At 36.7% G+C, this 21,332-nt stretch overlaps 1 protein-coding gene across 14 annotated transcripts in view; it reads left to right on the top strand.

Annotated features, from left to right (window-relative positions):
* Nucleotides 1-21,332, top strand: part of slc4a11 (solute carrier family 4 member 11) — an 81,045-nt gene that overhangs the window by 15,601 nt on the left and 44,112 nt on the right. For 8 of the 14 annotated variants that reach the window (XM_055169993.2, XM_073873096.1, XM_073873097.1 and 5 more), the window contains exons 2-5: nucleotides 6,516-6,566; nucleotides 11,076-11,198; nucleotides 17,105-17,148; nucleotides 17,629-17,857. In XM_055169993.2, coding sequence (XP_055025968.1) covers nucleotides 6,516-6,566; nucleotides 11,076-11,198; nucleotides 17,105-17,148; nucleotides 17,629-17,857 — 447 coding nt within the window. Of the gene's footprint in view, nucleotides 1-466; nucleotides 486-531; nucleotides 675-5,952; nucleotides 6,018-6,515; nucleotides 6,567-11,075; nucleotides 11,199-17,104; nucleotides 17,149-17,628; nucleotides 17,858-21,332 lie in introns of those variants that run through there. The other 6 variants (XM_055170000.2, XM_055169999.2, XM_055170002.2 and 3 more) reach the window with 5 other exon arrangements.

Below are 21,332 nucleotides of genomic sequence, written 5' to 3'. Positions count from 1 at the left end.
CACTGGCGCAGAGAGCTTGAAATTGCCTGTGTGTGTGTAAAAGGAAAGGACTTGCTGGTTACAAAGCCTCTGTCTGTGACTCACACATCAGCTTATCACTGTGGTTGAACTCAATCTAGCTCTGTGATATTAAACGCACTTGTTAAATGCACATATGTTTCATTAGTGGAGAGCAGGAAGTAAATTTACAATTTTACAGACAGACACGATTTGTTTGCATATTAGTGAGGACATGCATGGATGTCTTATGCCATATTTATTAATGATGAAACGTTCTTACAATTGAAGCTTCAACTTTTTTTTTTTTTTATATTTTTCCTTTGTAAGTCTGTAGAAGTTTAGTCAAACCTGATTAGACACAAAGAGACACACACGCACACGGTAAAGACCTGTTTTGCCAGCTCTTACTTCCTGTTTGCTTAGGCAGCACTTCCTGAGTTAGTAATAATGAACACATATTAGTGTCAGCCACCAGCCTGCTGCAGGTATTTTCTGTTCGTTTCAAATTTGGTTTGTCACGTGTTGTCAATGTTTCCTTCATTAATGGTTTAAACCAGGAAGGGACTAATGTTTATCAACATTTATTCACCACTTGGAAAAAAAGCTTTTGTTTAGTCTCTTGTCCTTCTGCTTATCTCTTTCTTTCTCCAATATGGCTTTGATCATGACTCTTGGTAAGAAGCATTGTTTTTTGAGTTTCAGAACTTGTGATTATAAGGAAGAGACAGCAAAGAAACATCTAGAACAGGACTCGGTAGGGGACAGAACGTACTAGACTGAAGGAGAGAGAGAGAGAGAGTGAGTGAGTGAGTGAGAGAAAGAGAGCGCAACTAAAACCTTGAAACTTTAGTTTAAGTGAGGCTATTATGTATATTGGACAAATAACATTTATGGCATTTTTTATTGCATATTTTTATATTTGTTTACTCTTTGTACAATATATGTTGTCATATTTCTATGTCTCAGTAGTTTAATTTCCTCTGAAATCACTTAAGGGTGATCTGGGAGCCATAATTTCAACCAAGCAGATTAAAATGAATTTAGATGTAAAATCCAGTTAAAAAATAAACAAGGCATGTTTTTCACATTTTCTTTACTATGTAAACACAGGAAATAAATATATATATATTTTTCATATGCAATTATAATACAGGAAGCAAAAATATTTTAACAAAAATGTTTAGAATAGATGCACCCATGTTTCAGTCTGCACTGCTTTTTGATCAATAATGGAAGTGAATTGCAGAATTAGAGTATTTTAGTAATTAATTGAGTAAACTGATCTCAGAATCAATTAAAGCATGGCTATAATAATGTTGTCATACTTAAACAAGGAATAATTGTGATCTAATGACAAACCTTTAGGAAATTTTTGTGACAAAATTAAATTTATAACATTTTTGGAAATATGCACATTATCCAGCTCCCCTATAGTGTTAAACATTTGAATTTTATCGTTTTGGAATTCATTCAGCTGATTTCTGAGTCTGGTGGTACCACTTTTCGCATAGTTTAGCATACTCCACTGAATCTGATTAAACCATTAGCATCGTGCTAAAAAATAACCAAAGAGTTTTACTATTTTTCCTATTTAAAACTTATGCAGTTACATTGTGTACAAAGACTGGCGAAAAATAAAAGTTTCGAACTCTTCTGTAGTTACATCGGGTACTAAGACCGACGGAAAATAAAAAGTTGCGATTTTCTAGGCAGATATGGTTAGGAACTATACTCTCTTTCTGGCGTAATAATCAAGGACTTTGCTGATGTAACATGGCGGTAGCAGGCGTAGTGATATTATGCACTGCCCGAAAATAGTCCCCTTGGTTACTTTTAATAGCCGGGGACTATTTTCTGGCGCTGCATAATATCATTGCGCTTCCAGCAGCCATGTTACGGCAGCAAAGTCCTTAATTATTACGCCAGAATGAGAGTATAGTTCCTAGCCATATATGCCTAGAAAATTGCAACTTTTAATTTTCTTAGTACATGATGTAACTACAGAAGAGTCAGATTTTAAATAGGAAAAATATTGAAACTCTTTGGTTATTTTTTTAGCACGATGCTAATGGTCTAATCGGATTCAATGGATTATGCTAAACTATGCTAAAAGTGGTAGCTCCAGACCCAGAGATCAGCTGAATGTATTCCAAAACTGTAAAAATCTAAACTTTAACTCTAGGGGAGCTGGAAAATTAGGATATTTTCAAAATAAGTGGAGTGTCCCTTTAAGTGATAAAAACATAATATTATGATATACAGTGTTATTTAATATCGTCATAAAAATTCATGTAGTTATATTGTAAATATTGTGAATATTATACATTGCACTAACACTGACACATAACACTGTCCTAATCTCAAATGAATCATGTGTTCATAACCTAGTTGAACAGTATCTCTCTTGAATATATCTGTTTGAATATATCTTCATGCATGACTGACTTAGTCATGAATACGATGGCTTTGTTTGATGTGTGACAACAGCAGACCTGCACTGCGAGTCTGATGTAAACCATACTGTACTATACCTTCAATACAGTAAGCACAAAAGAGGAAGTGTGATGGCTGAAGTCATACCCGGCTCTGAATGATTTAAAGCTAAGTACTGCAGCAAAACTTCCTCTATCAGTTATGCTCAGTTCCTGTACACATGAAAAACGAGTGCCATCTGAGCTGAAATAAGCCCGCAATAACATTGGATAAAAAATATTTTTGGTTCAGATGTGCAGCCAGCAGTTGGTAAAGATTGGTGACAAAGTAGCCATAGCTGGAGGATCCAAAGGTGAAGTACCAAGTGAAAGGTCATAGTGGGGGTAAATAGCACAGGGACTGCGGTCCCCTCTGGACGGCCTGTACGCATTGCTGGACTGAAGGTGTTTTGTCTCTGGGGATGGGCCTGACAACAAACAAACAGAATAACAATCTATGTGTCGTCATTGACTTTGAATGGCAGGGCAGGGTTGCTATTATACTTACCAGCATATTTTTGATTGCTAAGAGGGTGTGCACACCAAGGCGTTTATTGTTTTTTTTATTTAGCTACACGAAAATAATGTTTCTGAGTAGGGCTGCTCCATATTTTGAAGTTAGTGAAATATTGCAAATGTGCTTATGGCAATATGCATATAGAAAAGTTTGCAATAACTAAATAATTTTAATTCCTCTAAAGGTTATATGAAGAACTCAGATGCTCAAAAGTGTGTCTGGCAAAATGTCTTGTTAATTAGCATTTTTTAACCAGACCCTTAATAATTTATCATAATTTAAATGGTGTTCAAGTGGTGTTCATTATTTTTAAGAAAAACTGGCATTACTTCATTATTAATTTAAACCGTTTTTAATAGCTTTATATAACTATAAGGTGCCTCATTTATCTACTAAGGTAAAACTACTTAAAAACTATTTTCATATTTAAACACCCCATCTTTGCTAGTATTAACAGCTGCTAGTGTGTAGAATGATGTTGAGAAATGATGTTGTTCGCGGCAACACAAGGAATTGTGGATTATTAGCATCAGCGAAGGATACATCTCACGCATAATCCTGTGAAAGAAGGTCGCATTCAGATTGTCCTACTTACTTTTCTGAAATTAAATTGATTACGTATGCAGCCTTCGAATGCAACCTTTGGAGAATGCAGCCTACAGAAACGAGACACAAAGCAGTCAAAGTTTTAGCAAACAGTCTGGCACATGAATTAGTGCTTGTATGTACTCTAATGTGATCAATTATCAGAAAGAATGTGAAACATGTATGTTGATTTTATTATATGATTTTTTAGCATATTTTAATAAGTTTAAATTGCTTTCTCAAACTTAAAGCAATATTATATAGCATATTGTTTATTCGAATCATTTAGCAAGCTATCCCATTGTTCTTCAATATCTTGCAACCCTATTTCGGAGACTGGATATTATACAACAACATGCAGAGCAAAAACAGCATTAGTTCTACAAAGCTGGGCTCTCAGTAGTCAGATTTACCCTCACACAGATGTACAAGAAAATTATGAGTAAGTCAGTAACATTAGGAAGGAAATGAGAATGATTGGAAAATGTGATCTTAGCTTTTCAGCATGCTCTTTAAATGAAGATCAAGGGTGAATTTCAAATGTCATGTTTGTGCCTCTGAAGGGCACCACTGGATTGGGATGCTTTTTGTAGCTTTGTTTTAAATAAGCAACTGAGAGACCCTTCATTGAGGCAACATTAAATGTTAGTGTTTTATTTAAAATTACAGTACTGTGCAAAAGTCTTAGGCCACCATGTTCCCATTAGATTTGTTGTGCAATGTTATAGTGATCATATATAATTATTTCTTTCAACTTGAACAATAGCAGGAAACTGCAGGATCTCTTTGACTTAAATACAATTAAATCCTAATTTCTAATTTTAAAGAGAAATTAAGAGTCTTTTTTCTTCATTTTGCTCAAAAATTCTCAAGATGTGTTTAGTGCCAAGAGAGGTCACACTAAACACAGACGATGCCTAAAGAAGACATTTAGGCTTGAAAATTCAATTATTTATTTTTTTGTACATATTTCCTGTATTTCTGTTTGTATGTTAATAAAATAGATTGAAAAATAAATATGTATGGACATTAAAACTTCTAAAACAACAAGTCTGGTGGTGGTGGCCTAAGACGTTTGCACAGTACTGTATATACAAATAACCTCATCATTTTAAGGTAAAGAACTTGATAATTAATTCAATAGTGGGTGGTGAGTCCTCATTATTTATTTTGAAATCCAGGGTAGCAGATAAAAAATACATTTTAAAATAAAATGTAAATAACAAAAAAATATGGAAGTAATGTTGTTAGTCACAAATCCAAAACAAATGGCTAAAGGACATGTCAACTAATCCACTTTAAAATCTCTGATTCACCACAGTATTTAGTGCCAGAACATACTTTACAGAAATGAGCAAAATGGACAGATGTTAATTGAGGCTTTTGCCGATTATATAATTGTTTTATCGTAATTGTAATCCAGATTAGTTTGAGCAGCCCTAATCCTAAAATCTATCACCATCAAGATGATTTTTTTCTTTTGGTGGCAAAATAATGAAAATATTCTAAAAATCGAACTATTTTTAATATATTGCAAACATGGAGAAGATTATATTAGTATTTATTTGATGTAATCCTGGATAATAAAAAGTGAAATTTCTACATAAAACATGTAGACTGTCATGTTCGGCTGGCCATTCTGAGTTGATTGGAGGCTTGTACTGTATCAGCCTTATTCAGACAGACAGTTTCCTGCACTGACATACTGAGATTTCTTACATCTTGCAGAATATAACGTCAGCGGCATGTGTTTTTGTGCTGTCACCGAGGAGAAACATGAAGAAAGCTCTGTCAGTATGTCGAATTGATGCAGTCTCCCTAGAAGAACACTATTGCCCAGAGGTTGCTGTTTTTCGTAACTAAGGAGATCTCAGTTATGTTTCCTAAAATGATCAACTTTAATGTTTTTCTTAAAATTCTTTAAGAGAAATACAGATGGAGATATGACAACATTTTATGTGCAGTAAGACTACAAAGCCATTTAATGATGAGTGTTTAATGTCATATTTTGCTAAATCCCTTATTTACAGTACCCTGATTACATTTTTAAACTAAAACTAGTACAATCATGTATTAATGTACAGTCACATGGGATAAAGAATCTAGTCCTTTCAGTAGCAGATGACCAGCTGCATTTTCATTTGCTATCATAAAATAGCAAACAATCACTATGTGCACCACGGTTAAATCTCATCACGGTCTATGAGACCCAATTTGTGTTTTTGCTGTACACTCTAAAGCTGGTGTCTCCAACCCTGCTCCTGGTAAGATACCATCCTGCAGTCTTCAGTTCCAACCCAGCTCATACACACCTGTCTGTAATTATCAAGCAACCCTGAACACCTTGATTAGCTGCTTGAACTGTGTTTGGTTGGAGCTGAAATCTGCAGGACGGTAGCTCACCACAAGCAGGGTTGGAGACGCCTTAAAGAAAAGGACTAACAGTATGTGCGAGTTGTGCATTTCTTTGAAACTGTTTTATTGTGTGTTTAGCCCTAATGCAAATGTTGTTGTATACAGGTAACTTTACAAGTTGTAGATACTTGCATGCTCTCTTTAGAGGGGAAAGAGAGGTACCTGACAATTAAGGGAGTCAGAAAGTGGATAAAGAGAAACCTTAGTCACCGCTGACTTTACATCATTAATAGACCCTTAAACAGCACTCAATGAATGTATTCCTAAGGTGTGTGAGTGTCTGGCTGAATGCGTGTGTGCGTGTGTGTGTGAATTGTATATCTACAGTAAATATGCAGCATATTGCATTTAGTGCAAATCATTAAACGAATCGGAAAGAGCCTTTTGTAAACTGATAGCTTTGCCGAACACTGGCTTTGGGTGATGTTTAATAGACACACACACACACACACACACACACACACACACACACACACTCATAAAGTCATACAGTAAAATCATAATTGTGGGTTTTATTTTTCTTACAGAGGCTCCCTCCTCAGGGATGGCTAAGAATGGATACTTTTATCAAGAGATGGGTGAGTACATGTTTTTTGGAGTTGGTTTGTGTGTGTTTGTTTTTATAGCACATGGCAGGGAGGTGTGAAGGTCAAGCAGGGAGTAAGACACCAGGCTGTAAGAAAATCCTTTATTTTTGACTTGGAGGAACATTTTGATTGCTGGATTTCTCAAAAGGGTCAAAGAGAGTCTGCATCCAGTTCTGCTGCATTAAAGCACAATGCAGTAAAATGCGAAAACAAAAATTGGAAGGAAATACGTACATGAAATTATTATTTCTCAGCAAAGCATTGTAGCATTTGGCAATTTTTCAAGTGCTCTCTCATCATGTCATTTCAAAAATCTCTGTTTACTTCAACGCTGTGCCAATTCAAGTCAAGGAAATCTTGTTTATACATTTGTAATTACAACAAAGTATGGGGATATTAGTTAATTTGTTCTTGAATAGGCTCTCAGCAAATCAAACGCTTATGAATATGATCAACTATGCAGCTTTGAGCTTGAAAGAGCGAGCGAGAAGAGGAAAAAGGAAAGGGGTGCCACGGTGAGGGAAATATCCTCTCGCCTGCTCGCCGTACGTCCAGGGTGGTGAAGTCAATGAGCACACGCGTGGATTAACAGCCCTCTTTCCTCGCCGGCTTTACATAGAGAATAATAGAGGGAAGGATTAGTGAATAAATGAATAGATGAGAAGAACGATATGTAACCAATAGCCACTCACATGCCACATTCAGCACGAGAACTGAGAACAATGATGAACTGCTATATGTGGATAAATCACAGTTTCAGACACACTTTGGCTATACAGTCACATCTGTGAGGTGTTAAGCCTTAAAACACTTCTCATTCAATAGAGAAATTATCGGATTATTGTCTTTAAATTGAGGGATTTTGGTCTTACAGCACTGAGGTATCAATAATGTCAATTAAGGGATTGGATGCTTTAAATAAATGCATTAAATAGACCAGTGTTGGTATGCAAGCTGGTAAACTGGTACTGATATTAGGCCCTGTTTACATTAGAGCATTTGCGTTTTAAAACGACATTTTAAAATGAGAACGATCCTCGTTTAAAAAAAATATCTTCAACCACACTATACACGACCATAAACGCATGAAACATGACCAATTATGTAACTGGGCATGCGCATAAAAGTGTAAAATAACTTATTACTCTAATAATAGCTTACCTTTGCGCATTTATGCAGCCTAGGGGTGTGCGATATTTATAAAAATGTATACCTGGGTCCTTGGCCGGCAACTACAACAGACACTATTTTTGAACCTATAAAAATGTGTTTGGGCAAGTCTTATATTGTTCTAGCTGTTATAAACCAAACAGAAAGGTCTTTATGATTTAAAAAGGAAGCATTCAAGTGAACAGTACTAAACAGTAGTGAACTTGAAGCAAAAATTAATTTCAGCAAATGCAAACTTCAATCAAACATAAGAGGTGAAGTATAGCTGTAGCCTACTGAAATGCTTATTGCTTTAATGTAGGGAGTTCCTCTTCAACCATTTCATGCAGTTCATATTTATGATCTTATAGTCCATTTGAAAAAATGTTGACTATATTCTTCAGAAAACACCAAATAACTTATCTTCCCTTACCTGTCGCTGTTCAGTGCGTGTGTTCCCTCACATCTCCGACAAAAAAGCGTGGCCAGCTAAAGTATTAAAAATTAATATGACGCTATTTTTTAAAAGTGTGCGAGTGCACGTCCTCCGCTAGCAACACAGAAATAGCAAAAAGCGCAATTGGCTAAACGAGCATTAAATATTAATATGACGTTGATTTTATTGTTTTTATTAATTTACATTCACAAAACTTATCAACAAAACATCGATTAAAATTAAGAGACCAATTATATGAAACGAAATTCATTTTAAAGTAGCAAACAAAACTTAAAATTAAACTCGAAAATAATGTCTGACCCATTACAATTCTCGCTTCATATTGGCCTTTGCAACGCCCTATATGGCGTTTAAAATTACAGTCTATCTTTCGTAATAAGCTAACTAAATTTAAACAAAACATAAACAAAATTATAAACAGACATTATCTATAAGGATACATGTTAAAACAAAACGTTTATAATAGCTGGTTGGTAGATGTTTACTATTTTTGGCAAAACCTCCGTTGCAAACCTCCATTTACCTGAACAAAATATGTTTTACTTTGAAAATGATGCGCTGTCACGTACATCAGCTGTTCGTTTACATATTTACAATGCAGCGCAACCCCAGAGTTCTCAAACTAAAACAAGGTCTTCAGCGTTTACGAACGACTCCGTTTATTAGGGTCGAAAATGGTGGCATGGTGTAAATGAAAGGTGTAAACATGGAAAAAGTAATGCTTTTTAAAAGGTAAATGCATTAATGTAAACATAGCCTTAGTTTCTTAGAATTAATGATTTAGCTTTTTACTCCTTTTTGTCATGAAATCCTAAAAGTACATACAAACTGCAATTCTCTTGTCATTGTCACCCATTCAAAATAATCACACATGCATCATGCATCTGTTTTTCCACCTCTTTTGATTGCCAGAATATAATCTGCCCTGATCATCGACTGTTTTTAAACAATCAACCAATGTCTAATAGTGGAAAGATTGCTGTTATCTGCTGTTACCGATTATAGGCCAATATATCTGATCTCTAATTTAAATTGAGCATAGCAATTTGAATAGTTGAAGATAACAGGTCATTGCATTAACTTCTGCAACATGAACATTGTTTATTTAAAGAGCACCTATGGTTCGATTCACATTTTTAAATTTCCTTTGCTGTATAAGTGTGTATTTGTACATGTTAAGGATATGCAAAAGGTACAAATCCCAAAGTAAATGATGACGTGAGTTATCATCTCCAACGTAAATCTCTTTTTTTGGACTACAACAAACACACAGATTGTAGGCAACAGTTTACTTCCTGGGATTGGTGATGTAGACAAGACCGACATTATCATAATTTGTCCCGCTTCGGACAAATTTGTCCCACTTCGGACAACCGAATCTTTCAAACATGGTAAGGTGCGTCACATTTCCGGCTGATGTCAGAGCCAATCACAACGTACAGATTAGCTGGCCAATCAGGGACACAGCGCTTTTCAAATCTGTGCGTTTTAGGAAGAGAGTGAAATCTAGAGCTAGAATAATGTATGGTATGTGAAAAATAATGTTTTTTTAACCATAAACCACGCGAACACATTGTATTATACCAAATACACAAAATAACATTGTTTTTTAGCAATGAAATAGGTGCTCTTTAATATCATATATTAAAATGTAAAGAAAGATTCACTGAACATAAAGCATTAAAACGTTATGCTCTGCTGGTCTGCTGGTGTCCAACTGTAATGTATAGACGGTCAGACGCACATGCGTTGTCGCAGTTACGTGCCTGTACCGAAGTGAACGGCTAAACTGATTTCTAAAACAAATCCCTTGTCGAAAATAAAACGCTTCAGTTTGCTAAAGGTGAGGGGAGACAATGAGCATGGACTGTACAGAGAGGATTGGCAGCCAGGCAAGAATTCAAGGACCTGTAGCTAACATTGTATATGGGCTCAACATAAAGGACTGCCTGATGGCCCGGGGCCAACGTGAGAGACGCTCGGGCCAGTAAACAGTATTGTCGGGCCAGTGCTTCCTGCTCAGTCACTAATATATATTTTCTGCCTGTGGCATTATGTCAGTTTCCAGGTAAAGCAAATAAGTCAGGAGCATTTTTGGTTGGAACAAGCAACTACCATAAACAAAACCTCGAAGCAAATGAGAAAAGCCGACAGCACATAGCGTGCATGGTGTCTAAAAGGGTAACCCTTCATCTGCTCCACTGAACTTAATGGCGAGACATATAAAGAGAATTTTAAGCGCATTGAGAGCATATTAATAACACTGTTTTATTAATATTGGTTCATTATCTTCCTCACAACAAGATTCCTTTGATATGAGTTCTCCATTTCAGTGCACAGTTAATCCTGATATACCTGGAACTACGATGAGAGTATTGTGAAATTTTAGTATTAGAGTTTACATTTAAAATTGGCAATTGTCTAAACAAACGATGAAAAAGATGTATATGTATGCGATCATATTTGACTTTTGAATTATTATTTTAAATATTTGACACTGAAATCTTTTTTGGTGGGGCAAGTAAAAACCTGGCCAGTATAAAAAATAATTTGCCTTGTCTACCGGAAGTTGCTTTTAGTCGACAAAATGTTGTTGCTGCTGAAACCTTCTATAAAAGAATATGAAAGTGTAAAGTGTAGGTGCACTGCTGTATGTAAAATACATGTTTAAAAACTGATAATGTATATGCAACATTGTATAAAAATATAATATTTATAAAAAAGTATATATTTGAAGTAGCTTCAAATACAGATTATTAAATATAGTTTAGTGTCACACTCCAGGACACTAATATAGGCACAAATATTGTCTATCGAAATGTATGTCTATACAGTATATATATATTAAAAAGTGTGTGTGCAGATTGTAAATGCTTGTGTGTGTCTACTCTTAGAGCAGAGGGAGAGAGAGGAGCCGGAGGACGGGAGCGAGGAACGTGAGGAGGGCCAGGACTCTCCCATCCCATCAGGAGATGACATTCATCTCTACGGCACCCAGACACACCAAGGAGGGACAGGTCAGCGAATGTGTGTGTTGTGTGAGCAAGTTCAGGGTGGGATGGCAGTTAGACCCTGAGCTGTTGATTAGCTCTGGAGATGCTCAGGTTAGCAGGTCAGCTGTTGCCAAGGCAACAGTCTCAGGTGTGCTGTGATTATGTCGTAGCACCCCCCACCAAACCCACACACGGTGACAGGTCACCTGTTGTCACTCAAAACCGCACACAAGCCACCTCTTTTCTTTCTGCATTCAGTCTCGGCAAGAAAATGTAATCCAAGGTGACAATTGAGAAAAAAAGAGTGTCTGCAGTTTAATTTACTCTTCAGGAAGGGCATACAAAAGGATAAATATGCTTTTGAAACCACTGGGAAAGATTCAACAAGTGTGCATGGAGGTAGCCTAACAGCAGTGATGTTTTGGCCTACGTTAACAAGAAATTTTCTTCCTCTTAACATGGTTTTTCATCCTCCTTTTCATATATGTTCACCCTGGGATGTTTTTTTACAGTATTGAAGGAGTTTTCTTTTATGCTGGTCTTAAACTGGCTGCTTTTGTTGATTGTCATGCATTTCAAAGACATATTTTAAAGGTGCAATGTGTAACTTTTAAAGGATCTCTTGACAGAAATGCAACATAATATAAACAACGATATTATCAGTGGTGTATAAAGACCTTACATTATGAACTGTATTGTTTTTAAGACCGAGAAATGAGACGTTTTTAACTACATACACGGTGGGTTTCCCTACATGGAAGTCGCCATCATGTTTCTACAGTAGCCCTAAATGGGCAATCTGCTCTACAAAGCACGTTTCATCCCTGTGTTGTCTTAGACGATGACTTGTTTGTGCTGTGGCAGCGACCGTAGCTTCTCTTTGCGTTTTAAAATTGTTACAGTTTGCAATCTCACACGCTAGATGCTACTAAAAAACCCATACTGTATCCATAATCCCTTCAGATCGTTTAAAGGCGGAGATCTGAAACTGCTCGGCTGCGCGCACAAGTTCAAGTTCATTTGCGATTTATAGATTTGAAAGGGGTACGCGCGTTTTCTGCGCGTACGTGCGGTTTATGAATCACATGTACGCATTTTTGTTAAATGATTGTAAGATCAAATGTAGGATGTTTTTTACGCAGCATTTTATAAATGAGGCCCCAGATGTAGAGCGATCCTCAAAACTTTGACGGACATACAGCTGTTTGCCTAATGGCGATACTTCAGGGTTTTCTGGTGGATAACAGCGGTATTGCGGATTGACAAAATAACTTGTCAATGGCGAGGAAAGACTTAAAGATCGCAACAAATCTGGTGAAGTGTTAGATAAGTGTTCCATATGCATCAGACGTTCAGCCAAAGGTCCGTGTCATCTAAGGCAGTGGTTCTCAAACTGGGGTCCGGGGCCCCCGGGGGGCCGCGAGATGGTGCCAGGGGGGGCCCAGTTTTATGATTATTTTATGAAATACATTAATTTATCATGAATTCTGTGTAATTAAACCTAAAAAATAAGGCTACTAACCAACAGCTCTGCTCTGTATAACTTAATATGTTTTGTTTAATTAAAATGTTACATTTTAGAACATTTTTTGTCATAAATTTTCTTTGGGGGGGCCGCGAAGGAATGCACCGTACACAAGGGGGGCCGCATGCGGAAAAAGTTTGAGAACCACTGATCTAAGGTAGTGTGCACACCAAAACATTTACGCTGGTGGCCGGCGTATGTTTTCAATTGTTTCCAATGAAACCGTGGCGCTTTTCAAAGTTTTCCACGCTGACCGCCAAGAGATGAAAAATATTTAACTTTGCTCAGTTCGTCAGTGTCACTTCTCACTCAGGGTGCAATCACAGTGTAGGATGGGCAGGACAAATATAAGAAGAACCAACCGGCGCATCGTTCAACGATTAATAAACAAAGCAGAAGTATAATAGCAATCAAATCGCTCCGCTGAAAAAGCTGGCAAGCGCCTACAGTCGTCGTCCGCCTGCCGTTTTCAAAAAACGTTTAAATGCTTTGGTGTGCCCCCTAAGGCTGAAACTAACTGGAAGTTAAATTTGGACCATGAAAGCCGTTTGTTTATGTTATTGCCTCTGAAACCCCCATAGACCATTTCTTTGGACGCAAGTGTGTTGTCGCGGTTATGCATCTGGTCAGAACTTTACTTCTAAATGTCATTCGCAGTATTACTTGCATAGTACATAAACATAATGAAGATTTTATTTTATTTATATTATTATAATTTCATCAATGAAAATTTTATAGCAGCAAATATTGTTGTTATTTCACTGCGCAGCCGTAAGTAAAAATAGCATTAAGTGGAAGTTAGCTACAGAGGTTACTTAAAAATATCGCAATAGTGCAAAAAGCAATTTGTTTAATTTCATTTGAGCAAAATTATGTAATTCGATTTAAGCAAACTGAGCAAATTTAGTTCTAATTCAACAAATTTGTCAACAGTCTTTGCAGCAAGAAGCCTTAAATAACAAATGGACTTTAAGAAAAACTTAAATTCTGCAAAAGTGCAGAACGTAAAAATGGATTTACTGCTGCATTCACTGTTTCAGAGTGGTGCATATTAAAAACTATAATATCCCATGGGTGATGTAATGTATCTGATATTCCTGGAGCTGCTGCTGTTGAAAATGAACAAAGTAATACCAGCAGACAGGTTACCCACCCAGGCCTAAGAGAAAATATTTTCTTACTGTTTACTCAGATACAGTTAGTTCTGTTTTACAATTCTCTTTTCTGCACCATTGACTCCCGCTGCGCATTTGCTGGGCTCGTATTAGCACGAGTGGGGTTTGTTCACACGTTGTCTCGTTCGGTCTGATGTTCTGTCATCCTCAGCGCATAAGCCGTCAGCACTTGTCTAGATTAAAACCAAATTCAATTCATCTGACATACTGCAGGGAATCTGAACTGTGTAGGACGTGTGTGAGTGTTTGCGAATATTTATAAACCAAGGCCTCCAAGCATATTGTTTAAAGTGATCATTCCAATGATTTTTAGCAATTGGCTGGACTTAACATCCAATATTATTTAGCAGAATGGTGGGTTTAAATGCCTCCTTTGAAAAAGATTAATATCGTATTTGTGCAGTAAAAGATAGGGGTGTAAGAAAATATTAAAACATGAGTATTGTGATAGTTTGTTGTGCAACACTGTACTGATTCTCAAAAATGCAATATCGATATTTTTACAATAAAAATTCATAGAGTAGCAGTTGTTTCATTTGGTGGTGTGTTCTCAATGATAGCTTTCTTAAATTTATGTCCTATTATATCTCTAAAATTGTAAATAGGGCTGGGCGATAGAGCTAAATTGTTTATCATCGATATAACGTGTTATATCATTCAATAGCGATAATTATTGATACATTTTAATTAGCTTTTTAAAAAATGACAAGTAGAAAAAAGTTGTAATTTAACCACTGTATGTTTTATATACACACTTTATTAAGGCAAACAATAAACAATATTAGTTTAGCAGTACAATTTTTTTTTATATCTTACATAACGATTAAATTGGTATTAAAAAAAACTCTATAAATGCTCTCTCTGGAGTATTTTTGTCACTATAATGTTTGATTCCTGTTCTTTGTTTCTTGTTGTTTGTTCTTAACTTTGTTTGCAATTGTGGATCGGCTACTTTTCATCACCTACATTTTTTAATGTACTGTAAATGTCGCCAAATCAGTATGGCCAGGTAGAGTAATAATTTGAAAAAGAAATAGTTTGTATTGCGTATGCGTCGAACACTGCCATCTGCGCGTAGCTGCAGTGAGTACACTTTGAAAGCTTCGCTGACGCGTACGCGCGCGGAACGGAGGCGGAAAATAAGTATACCTGGCCCACAAGTGTTACAACATTGTTTCGATTCTGGTCAGATGGAAAAAAAACAAAAAACTGCCATACTGGCGAACTAACATTTTCTACACGTTTTCGTGCTTTTCCTGTTACAGGGCGATGGCGCAACCCAACCCCACAGCAACACTTGTTATTGGCTGTTTCCTTTATCAGGATGTTTAAAATCTAGGAATGGCGATGTAATGTAGTCTAATGCAGTTTTAGCAATGCATTAACAGGCATCATATCGAACCGTTTTTCCCTATTGTTATTGTTAATGGCGTATCGGCGGAACACAACGGTATTGTTTTATCGCCCAGCCCTAATTGGAAATATACCAATATATCCCTCCACTTTACAGTCCAATGTATCACAATATATTGCATATGCACCGTGATACGCATCGTATCGCGAGATTCTTACCGATACATAGCCCTAGTAAAAAAAAGAAATGAGCAAACATCTCTTTTACTTTTAAATAACACAGTCTGACTTTTTAGTTTAGGTATAAAGTGTGAAAGCGAAGGGGGAGTGGCAAAGCCTCTTAAGCATTGTCATTGCCTGATTACCCTGTCAATTTTGACTGCAGATTTGTCTGTATAACATGATAGAAATGGAGGAAAAAATGACATAGACACCATCACTTTCGATTACTCTAAATGGAAATGAGTGTCATAAAATCTTTTTTTAGCGACCACTGGGTTTTATTAATGGTGCACCTCCAAGTCTGCGACTTTCATTATACCTGCCGTATTTATAGTATTTTTCATGAGAAGTGCTTGTATTGCATTACACTATAGTGTAGTTATGGGTTTTGAAGCTATGTACTGTTTACAAACATGATGACATTTTAATGAAAGTATGCTAATATAAACAGCCTATAGATAGACTATAATATTGTTAATATAGCTTGTTTACAGTAAATGGTCTTTCATATGCATTTAACCTAGAAAATGTGTAAACCAAATTGAAAATGAATTTATATTGCACTAAACAGAGAGAGGGCTTTGCATGCCTATGCCATAAGTCCATAACACAACACGGGGGTGAAGATCTATCTTACCAGCCCCCGGCAAATCACTGATGCTAGTTTGATTGTGTTAGGTTTGATAACTGGCTAATTGCTGAAATCTCTTTGGATTAGGGTTTGCACCAGGGAAGTTTCAGTCCAATTAATGCTGCCTTTTATCTCATGTTAATACAGCGCTTTTGAATAGCATAGCCAGCAACTTAGTGAGCTTAATTGGGTAGTTAGATGTTTTGATGCATTTAAGTTCAATATTATCTGACCTTACATAATTGTTGTGTATTGCATGCAAACATCTCAATATGGAAATGACAAAGAGAGATAAAAACAAATTCATGGAAGTGGAAAGAATAATAGAAGCAGTTTCAAGCAGTAAGCCGGTTAAAGGTTTGCATTGTTATGTAACCTTGTTTATTTAACACTAGGTTTACCTCTTATTAAAATCTGAAGTTGTGCTTTTAAAGTGATGCTTTTATTCTCAGTTTTCCCCTTTAATCCCAAACCCATCCAAGGGGCTTTTTAATCCTGAAGCTAAGGCAATGGAGGAGTCAGCTGCAGGTTGTGCTAATCCTGCCCAAATATCTTTTTCTGGGGAAGGACTTTCCGCGGGCAGTGCACACAGGATCTCTGTTTGATAATGGCTGTCTGTCTTTATATAATATTTAATATAGTCATGTGAAGGTTTGGGCTTAGAGAAAACTGAAGGACAGTTCAGAACATGAATTATACAAATAATAACAAGCAGGGACACATGTTCACACACATGCACGCTCGGTCCTGCTCCATGTATTTGGTGGTTACTTGTAAACAGTGTATGTGATGTTTTGTTTTGAATTAGGGAATTATATTTGAAGGAACTTGTTATGTTGGTGATGGTAGGGCTTTTTTGGTGCTGATGGCTTTTTTGTTCACAGTAGCTGAACACTTTCATGCTATCAAAAGGCTCTTTTAGAAACTACTGTATGTTCTCTTCTATAAAACTGGTTTATGATGGGTGATGTTTTGCAAACACTGTTTTCATTTTGCTGGCTTTGTTATTCTCTCTTTCCAACAGAACCTGATGTCCACGGCTGTGTTCTGCTCAACACGTCTAGAAGGGTGAGATTTTTTCCATGGCTAACAAATATTTTTACATTTCTTGAAAATCAGTTTGACTGAGAAACGATTGAAGTTGTAAAATTACCACGCATAACTCGTGTGGTAATTCACATAAAATGCAGGAAACAAAAATCTATAACCACTTTGAAAAGTGTCATGGTTTTAGTTCATATTCTTATATTTAGTTTTTCAGATATAAATCTAAAATATTACAACATTAATGTTATAATGTTCAATTAAAGGTTTTATTAAACTTGTCATGCTGATAATCGACTATAATAATTATAATGAATGATGTGTTAAATTAGAAAGATAAAAAGGCACATTATAAGGGCATCACGTGGTAAAATCACTGTGCTCTCTGTTTATAAATGTAAATATTTGCTTTCTGTTACGTTTTTAAACATGATATAAATGTAATTGACACGTTTTATCAGTGCCCGCCTGCATGTTTTCTCACACCCGTGTGTGTTGTTTCAGTACGTAAAGCTGATGAACTTTGAAGAGGAGGTGCGGGCTCACAGGGATCTGGATGGCTTTCTGGAGAGGGCCTGCATTCTGTTGCATGAGGACGAGTCCTCTCTGGACGACGTGTTAAAGACGATGCTCCGCCACGTCTCGCAGGATCCTCACACTGCTGAACCCGCCTGCAACTTCGAGGAGATCATGAGCTCACTTTTCACAGACGCTGGGTCGCAGGAGGTCAATGGTGAGCGCATGTTTCAATATATATGTGGTCTTTTATAAGATAAGGTGACCAGATTTTTTAAAAAGAAAAGCGTGGAGCTAGTTCAATGGTCATAATATCATTGAAATCTTATTTGTTGTTATCTATGAATAAAAACAAAACAAAACAGGGACAAAACCTTTTGAATATTTTAGTATTTTTATTATTGTGGGTTTTTGGAGGACAGAACACCAAAAAAACAGGACCGGGGACATCTGGTCACCTTATTATAAGAAGCTTATGAAAGGTTGCCCAGTACCTCGGGGAGATGAGTTGACTGACACCTGAATGGATTGATGGCCGGCAGTTTGACACTCATCATAATATTTTAATTTATAAAGCTTTATAAATAATAATACAAGTTTTACATTTAAAAGGAAATGAAGGGAAAGCTGGGATTCAACAATAATTAAGTCGATTGCTATACTTGTTGATCCTATTGCTTTGGAATTCATGTGTCAGAAAGAGGACTTGCTCTGAATGACCCTATAAAAGGATGATAGGTGATAATAACGCTCTGCTGTCCAGCCGTTCACACATTAGACACACGAGAATTGTTGAACCTTCCCAGAGGACACACGCTCCTCGATGAGGTCAGCATCTCTCTGTAGCACAAACCTTCCCTCTCAGAGACTCACAGTGCCCTTAGACAACTGAGGAACTTGAACAAATAATTATATTGAGATAGACATGATCACGTGTTTCTAAGGACACCAAAGTTTACAATCAAAATTCACAGATTTTAGTATGAAACATAATTCATTAAATATAATAATAAGACCACGTTATTCCAGCTATGCTGTACAGTACATACACATACATGATACTCTCATTTGCGTCTGTTTTCTATTTGATCTGTTTTAAAATCTGAACTTTTATGGAATATAAAGATATAAGTGCTGCAAAAGTCTTTAGAGCTATAAAAGCAACTTCTGAGTAATAAAATATAGTACTTAACTTTAAATACGAGCCCACCTCACGTAAAAGCATATAAATATATGGGTTAATATTATTGACCTTTATGTGGTACTAATCAATTAACTGTATCTGTGAAGATCCTTTATATTAATATATTGATCTTTTTTACATTTTTACTAATAAATTGTATCCAGAGGTGGAAATAAAAATAAAATATTGAATTCTATTCAAGTAAAATTACAGTAACTTTAATGATATTTTACTTAAATACAAGTAAAGTTACTTGTCTAAAACTATGTAAGTAAAAAAAGTAGGTAATTTTAAAGGTCACATTCTTCCTGATCCCATTTTTCAAACTTAAGTTAGTGTGTAATATTGCTGTTAGAGCATAAATAATACCTGCAAAATGATAAAGCTCAAAGGTCACTGCCAGTCGATATATTTTCTTTAACAGAATTCCCATTTCAAAGCCTACAGCGAACGGCGGGTTTGGACTATATATTTGACATTCCCGGTTGACGTTAAAGCAAGAGTGTTTGACTAAACTCCGCCCACAGGAATACGTCAGTCGCCAGCTTTGGCTCAAACGGCTCAGGCTAAGCTAAGCGGCTGTCGAATCACAACGCACTAAACAAGCTACACAATCAGAACTCACTACGTATTTCTGAAGCAGTGGTGGCCGGTGACATTTTTTTTGAGGGCGCACGATGCGAAGTTCGTCACAACATGTATGTAGCCCGTCATGTGTGTGGTTCTGCGCTTTGAGAGATCGTGTGTGCATCACGTGTCATGCCGGGGTGGGTGCCTGCTGCAGACGCGTCTAAAGGGTTTATGATAAAAGAGATGCTCGCGTTTGCCCGATACTAGCATAATCTCATGAGTAATCAGAGTTTACAGTTAAGGAAGTGTCTAGCATGTATTTTGGGAATGTGAGCGTCTCTTTTATCATAAACAGTTTTGACGCGTTTGCAGCAGGCACTTATTTTGACAAAACACGTGATGCACACAGGATCTCTCCACATGCAGGACACATATTTTGGAAAAGGGAACCACACACGTGACAATTCGAACCCTTATTTTGAATTAGCGCATCCTCGGATGAGCAGTCACGAGCCGCCACTGTTCTGAAGGAGGGACTTCATAAAACAAGGAAGAAATGTATATTTAAATATACAAAATTAGCATATTCAACATATAATGAGATGAGTGCCATGGCTACTTTTATCCTTTATCGTCTTCTATCTAGTTTTCCTCACCTGGGCACCTGATGTCTAAGACCTTTATTATTCTCTCTCTCTAGCTCTCTCTCGCTCGCTCTCTATTGCTAATATTGTCTAATGACCCTGCACATTCTCAAGGACGTTCTTAAGTTGTGTTCGACTTCACGCAAAGCTGCTAGACCTCGGAAGATATGTAATGCGCATGGTGTCAAAAACGCAAATATCATGCAAATAAGAGGTAACTCGTTCGGCAATTCCATACTCATGTGCGTGAAGCCTACCTTTCAGAGAAATGACAAACTCTCTTCATGGAGTGAGACCTTCAGCCTATGTTCCTGGGATCATCCCCCGCCCAATTTAAACTCTGAGTATCATTAACTTATGTCGAGTTTTTATAAAATGCGAAGTGGTCGCATAAATATGGCCAGGGGTTTCTTTTATAAAAGTTAAATTCAGGGTCTGCATCACTGGTGCCTGTCTCGGCTCAATTCATTTGTTACTTCGAATCAATTCGTTACTTTCCACCTCTGGTTGTCTCTTAAGGAAAGTCTTCAAGTAGTGACTTTAACTTTAAAGATTTAATCATACAAGTCCTAAAGTTGCCTCAACCTCAAATTCATAAGAACATTTTGTATGGTACATTATAAAAAATCCTTGTTGCACTTCAATTTTAAAGTTTAATCAACTTGAATTTACAATTAATTTCAACGTTTTTTACTAGTGGGGAGTTGCTATAAATTATAAAAAAAGTTGAATTAGCTTATTATTTTATAATATATAGCAACACCTCACTAGTCAACAAAGTTTAAGTTAAACATGCAAGTGCAACAAGGACATTTTACAGTGTAGCTACATATGTTTATGTACCTAATGTATGGTACATGATACGTATAACTGTTTTGATCACATGTTTTTATTATACTGCCCCCATTGCACGCAAATTTATTTAAGCTGCAGGTCTAGCATGGTAACTATGGACCAATTTTGCCCCTGAAATAGGGAACCAATCACAGAAAGGGGAGGGGCAGCAAGACGATGGTGACGTCTATGCGACACACCGAAGCAATTTTGTTTATCCAACACGGCAGCAGACGCGAAGTTACTTTTTAAAGCAACACTATGTAGTTTTTTACCTTTAAATAATGTCTCTAAAATTATTTCAGTGATAGAACAACTTTTAACTGGACAAATTGTACTGTTGCTGCAACCTGAGCAGCCTCCTACCCTCTACAAGCACACTCTGAAAGTGGCGGTGGAGGGTAGGAAACACAGCCCTGCCCCTCCCCCTGCCTGCAGAAGAGTGTCTTAATACCAGGCAC

This window comes from Misgurnus anguillicaudatus, chromosome 11, assembly GCF_027580225.2.
Source record: "Misgurnus anguillicaudatus chromosome 11, ASM2758022v2, whole genome shotgun sequence".
In the NCBI taxonomy this organism is placed as follows: Eukaryota; Metazoa; Chordata; class Actinopteri; order Cypriniformes; family Cobitidae; genus Misgurnus; species Misgurnus anguillicaudatus.
The sequence above is the reverse complement of the archived record's forward strand: the minus strand, read 5'-3'. Positions and strand labels throughout refer to the sequence as shown.